We start from the raw sequence: 6,000 nt of genomic DNA, 5'->3' as shown, positions 1-6,000 counted from the left end.
ACAAAACACATGAGCATAGTTTAAGTACACATATCCTATAATAGTGTGAATCTATTCATAAGTACCTCTATTTCCAAAGTGAACTAGTGGATATTCTTTAATATATCTTCCTGTTTGTCGAGTAAGATTATAAGCATTTTCCCATGACGTTGTTTTATTTTTTAATTTTAAACCTTTAAAAAAAATTTTAGGGGCGCTGGTGGCTCAGTCGGTTAAGCATCTGACTCTCAGTTTCAGCTCAGGTCATGATCTCACCTTTTGTGTGTTCGAGCCTCACATTGGGCTCTAAGCTGACAGCACAGAGCCTGCTTGGGTTTCTCTCTCCCTCTCTCTCTGCTCCTCTCCCACTTGTGCTATCTCTGTCTCTCTCAAAATAAGTAAATACACTTAAAAAATTTTTAATGTTTATTTATTTTTGAGAGAGAGACAGAGCTTGAGCAGGGGAGGGGCAGAAAGAGAGGGAGAGACACAATCTGAAGCAGGCTCCAGGCTCCGAGCTGTCAGCACAGACCCTGATGTGGGGCTCGAACCCATGAGCTGTGAGATCACGACCTGAGCTGAAGTCAGATGCCCAACTGACTGAGCTATATCATGCGCCCTTAAATGTTCTTTTTTTTTTTAATTTTTTTTAATGTTTTATTTATTTCTAGGAGAGAGAGAGAGAGAGACAGCGTGAGTAGGGGAGGGTCAGAAAGAGAGGGAGTCACAGACTGAAACAGGCTCCAGGCTCTGAGCTGGCAGTCAGCACACAGCCCGACGCAGGGCTCGAACCCACGAACCGCGAGATCATGACCTAAGCGAAAGTCGGACGCTTAACCGACTAAGCCACCCAGGCGCCCCTTAAATGTTCTTTTAAAAAAAAAGTGTACTTACTTATTTTAAGGAGGGGGAGGGACAGAGAGAGGAAGAGATAGAGAATCCCAAGCAGGCTCCACGCTGTCAGCACAGAGCTCAATGTGGGGCCTTATCCCATGAACCATGAGATCATGACCTGGGCCAAAATCAAGAGTTGGACGGTTAACCTACCGAGCCACCCAGGTGCCCTGACATTAAATGTTCTTTAATATATTAACTGTTATGTGAGTTTCCATATATGAATGTCCCCTAACTTATTTAAACTTTACTGCTAGCCATTTTTTCTATTGTGAATACCATTTTTTAACATGGAAAATGCTATAATGATGGTGTCAGGCTGAACTCTTGGTGCACGTTCTTTATCAGTGCTTTAGGATAACTTTTCATGGATGGAGGAGTTGGCCCAAAGGGCCTAAACATCTGTATGCCTCTAGAAACCTATTTTCAGACTCCACGAAAGCTGCATAGTTTTGAAGGGCTGTGCAGCCCGTGATTCCGTTACCGTTTTGGTTAACGGTTTCCAATCTGACAACGGAGATTGGCACTCGGTTTGAACCTACACTGCTTTTATTTTCACATCTTGGGAACAGAAACTTTGGTATTTCCAAGAGGGCCCACCATAAGAATGATCATCTGAATGAGAACGTTCTGGGGAGGGGTCTGTATTCAATAAGCATTGTGGCAAGTGTGGAAAACACAGATGTAGTCCGACACACCATCTCACAGAGGGAGAGACCAAGGCCAGAGAGGAGCGCAGAGCTGCTGCCTAGGTCTCCGGGGGAGCTGGGCACCCCTGTCCTGCTGTTTTCCCCCCCCAGGCAATCCCCCGCCCCCCTCATCCGGGCCGCCTTCCGTCATTACCTGTCAGTGACAGCAAGTGCCTCATGACTTCTTCCTTTTTTCTCTTTCTCAGGAACAAGGAAACGCAGTCCGAATTCTGAAGACTAAACCATGAAGTTCAGTGAAAAGGACTCCACAGATTCCAAAGACAGTGATTCAGTGAAAGAGAAATCGGTCAGTCCTGGTTTTCTTATCCGTCTTCTGGTGACTCTGGGGCAGTCCTCTCCTGGCCCCCTGTCTGCTCCCAGGGAGATGTAGGTCAGGCAAGGTCAGGCAGAGGAGAGAGAGCGGGGATAAAAGCAAAGGTATGGAGGGGCGCCTGGGTGGCTCAGTCGGTTAAGCGTCCGACTTCGGGTCAGGTCATGATCTCACAGTTCGTGGGTTCGAGCCCCGTGTTGGGCTCTGTGCTGACAGCTCAGAGCCTGGAGCCTGCTTCGGATTCTGTGTCTCCCTCTCCCTCTGCCCCTCCCCGGCTCACGCTGTCTCTCTCTCTCTCAGAAAAAAAATAAAACATTTAAAAAAAAACAAAAAAGCAAAGGTATGGAGGAGGTTGCCGTGTGAACCAGACAGCGTAGGCCCTGAGGCACAGGCCACTGAGGGCATCGTGCTTCGGTTGATGATGATATGCTTCCATCTGCTGGTGGCCTTCGGGACTTGGGGCAAAGCGTCCGAAAGGTCATTTTGCAACAGGGTGACGCTGATGTGTAAAAGCAATGATGCTTTGTCCTCAGGATGCACTGAATCTCACCCCTGACTCCAGCACGAGGCTCAGTCCCCTGCCCCTCCTCCAGGACGTCCTGGGAACCTAGAGACTGTCACTCCTCAGGAGTCCTTGGACTTTCTTTTATTTATTTATTTTAATATTTATTTATTTTGAGAGAGCGAGCGAGCACACAAGCAGGGGAGGGGCAGAGAGAGAGAGTAAGAGAGAGGGAGAATCCCAAGCAGGCTCCATGCTGTCAGGACAGAGCCTGATGTGGGGCTCCAGCCTACAAACTGTGAGATCACAATCTGAGCCAAAATCAAGAGTCAGACCCTTAACCCACTGAGCCACCCAGACACCCCAATATATGTCCGTATTTTCAATAAACCTTATTTAGCAGGACAAAGTTCAACACAGGCATATTTAGCAACCTTCCAGGGAAGTGTGGTATTGGCAGGCTGAGAGTGACTGTCCCCACCCACAGAGGTGAAATGGGGGTTCGAGGAGGCCCAGCCCCCTCCTCAGGTCATCCAGGGACATGGCCGAGTCGCATTAAATAAACAGTGATTCCCTCCAAGTAGACACTGTATTTTTCTTGGTGCTCCTATGAGGTTGAGTCAAGGCTCTGCTGTCTAGACATTTGGTGTAATGAAGGGCTGTAGTCATCTCAGTCATTCTGCTTAAATGACATACAATAGAAAACGCCCCCTGTTTCCCTTTCCTGCCCTGTTCTGGAAGAAAATGTCCATCTTGCCCAGGCTGACTTTCTAGCTTCAGGACACCATCTGGAGGACAGTCTGAGTCCAGTTCCAGAAGTATCTGCCTGGTCCCAGCCCTGAGCCAGGTGGGAAGAAAACTGGGCCTGCTAAGAGGCTCAGGACACGGGAGTAGCCTGCTCAGGCCATGATGACAAAGCACCACACGCTGGTGGCTTAAGCAACAGAGATACATGTTTTCACAATCTGGGGGCTGGAAGTCCAAGATCAAGGACATCGGCAGGATTCATGCTTTCTGAGGCCTCTCTCCTTGGCTGCAGATGGCTGTCTTCTCCTCGTGTCCTCACATGGACTTTCCTCTATGTGTGTCTCTGTCCTGAGCCCTTCTTGTAAGAAACACTGGTCGTATGAGATTAGGGTTCACACTAGTGGCCTCAATTTACCTCACTCTTCTCTTCAAAGAACCTGTCCCCAAATACAGTCCATTCTGAGGGGTTGGGGGTTAATAGGTCACCATATGAATTTAGGGGGAGACACAGTTCACTCCATACCAGACACACACACAGTCCCTGCCCTTGGTGACCTCCTGTCCAGAGGGAAAGGCACACAAGACCAGACACTCGTAAGTAAGGGTGGTCACAGCCAGTGCAGCCGTGAGCAGCTTATGGAACACAGAGGGGTGGAGAGAGGTCCAGGGAAGATTCTGGGGGGAGACGGCCAAGGGGCTGAGTACTGAAGGATGAGCAAAGCTAAGGGGCATCAGAGAAGCCTGAGCAAGGGCCAAGAGAGCCTGCACGAGGAAGTACTCCACAAATATTGGTGAATGGGTGTGTGCATGCGAGAATAAGTGTCAGAAGAGGGTGATTGTGCCCCAGCCTCAGAACACCTGGGCACCTGGTTCTGATTGAGTTCATCTTCTCAGGCTCTGCCGGGAAGCACGGGGCCACCGGCCGTGCAAATGCGGGGATGCCACCAGCTCGCCCCAACTCCACTGGTGACACCGTGGGTGTGAACACACCTGGCCAAGTGTAGATGTGTGCCGTGAGGGGCAGGAGGAGGGCGCCCCAGAAATGGGGAGGTCCGGTTAACTGCCGTCTGGTCCAGGGAGCTGTAACCATCACGTTCATCACCAAGAGACCAAACTTGAGCCCTAGAACAGACAGACCTTAGCAACTGTCCAGTGACATCAACCTGGCCCCAGAACGCCCCTTCTACCACTGAGGACACTGATTCCCTAGAAGGGGTCAAATCTTTCTCCCCAGAGTCTGCATGACGGCACGGATTTAGAAAGGGACGAGAACATCTGGGTACAGATATAGCACCTTATCTGGGGACGGCTGTATTGCATGCTGGCTGCATGCTGGTTTTGTCTTAGATGCCATGGTTCTAGGTGTTTTTCGAGTATAAACTCATGGAATCTTCCACAGGTCTGTGAGGTGGTGGCACTGTTATCATGGCCACGCTACACATGAAGACATGGTGCCATAGAGAGGCCAAGTGATTTGTGCAAGAGCTCACAACCTGCAAGTGGCTGAGGGGAGGCTCACACCCAGGCAGTGCACCACCCATGTGCGGGTTGTAAACCGCCAAGCTGTGGCAAAGTGAGGGGGCAGCTCCTATCGGCTTCACTGAGGGTTTCTAGAAAGCAGGGCTGTTCACTGGGTCACTCTGAAAAGCCCTGGGAGTTTGGGATCACTCGCCTGCCTGAAGGAAGGAAGTGCAGTTAGCTTGAAGGCCAGGCTCTCTGAAGAGCTGGAGCCCGGACACTGCTGTGTGACTTCGGGCAAGTCCCTGCTCACCTCTGGGCTGGTCTGTGTCCTGGCCGGGGAGGGAATTTGACGGGGCCTCAAGTCCACACTCGGGGTACCTGCTGGACGATGCTTGCTGACCTTGGAAGCCTTCGTGGCGCAGGCGCATCCCAGACACCACCGCCCCCCCCCAACCTTCCTCCTACTTTATCTACATTTGTGTTGACCTCCTGGGGCCTGGGGCTTACTGAGTTTTCAACCCGAATGAGGAAGCATATGGGTGGGGGTGGGGAGACAGCACCTGATTCAGATTGAGTTTTAGCAAGATCAGATGAGACCCCCTATTACAGATGAGGAAGCCAGGGAGAAAGGGCCTGAGCTAAGGAAGGGGGAGGGGAGGAAGAAATGCGGGTGAATATTAAGTCCCCATCAGGATGGCACAGCGTCCCCTCCCTGCCCCTTCCCATCCTTCAGGCCCCAGCTGCCCTCAATTACTTTCCTTCCCGGCATCCTCCAGGCTATCTGTGCCTGCGGGCCTTGGCTCCATGCCCTCCCGCCCCACATGCTCCTCGTCCTGCGTGTTTCCCAGGGTTACTCAGAAATCACCTCTTCTGGAAAGTCTTCCATGATCCAGCCCCAGCTTCACTGTCTGTGATCCACAGACCTACTTTGCTGGCTTCTTGTCTCTTTTTGTGGACTTGAGGCCTCCCTGGCCTCCTAGGGGCTCTGCATTCCCTAAACATGCCTTTTTGCCCACCGGCCTCCACCTCTGCTCTCTGCCTCTGGGTGCAAATGGCCAAGGCAAACTGTCCTAAACCTGTCACCATTAAAGGTATGCTTCTCGGACATCCAGGGCAAGTTGGCCATGTGGTGAATAAATTCTCATGACGTCTGGGGTGCATGGGAGGTCTTGCCTCCTTAGTGCTCTCCCTGAGCTGAGCCAGCCTGGGGCGGATGCGTGGGAGGTATTCCTTGAGCCAACGCTGAATGAGCAGCACAGAGGAATGACCAAGTGGCAGATCCTTTTGCTTCCGAACCCAGGGCCTCCCCATTTGTACCAGAGCTGCCGGGTGGTAGTGCCCACGTCCAGCATGCTGCTCGGAGCTGTGTGTTTACTATCTGAGCCTCAGAAGAACTA

The 6,000-nt window shown here is 51.3% G+C and overlaps 1 protein-coding gene across 2 annotated transcripts in view; it reads left to right on the top strand.

Moving 5' to 3' along the window:
- The window catches only part of SLC2A9 (solute carrier family 2 member 9), a 246,081-nt gene that overhangs the window by 40,189 nt on the left and 199,892 nt on the right, over nucleotides 1-6,000 (top strand). For both annotated transcript variants that reach the window (XM_077750505.1, XM_077750504.1), the window contains exon 2: nucleotides 1,769-1,869. In XM_077750505.1, coding sequence (XP_077606631.1) covers nucleotides 1,807-1,869 — 63 coding nt within the window. In that variant the 5' untranslated portion in view covers nucleotides 1,769-1,806. The remainder of the gene's footprint in view (nucleotides 1-1,768; nucleotides 1,870-6,000) is intronic.

This window comes from Crocuta crocuta, unplaced genomic scaffold, assembly GCF_008692635.1.
Source record: "Crocuta crocuta isolate KB4526 unplaced genomic scaffold, BGI_CrCroc_1.0 scaffold179, whole genome shotgun sequence".
Taxonomy (NCBI): domain Eukaryota; kingdom Metazoa; phylum Chordata; class Mammalia; order Carnivora; family Hyaenidae; genus Crocuta; species Crocuta crocuta.
This window is presented reverse-complemented; position numbering and strand designations above follow the sequence as displayed.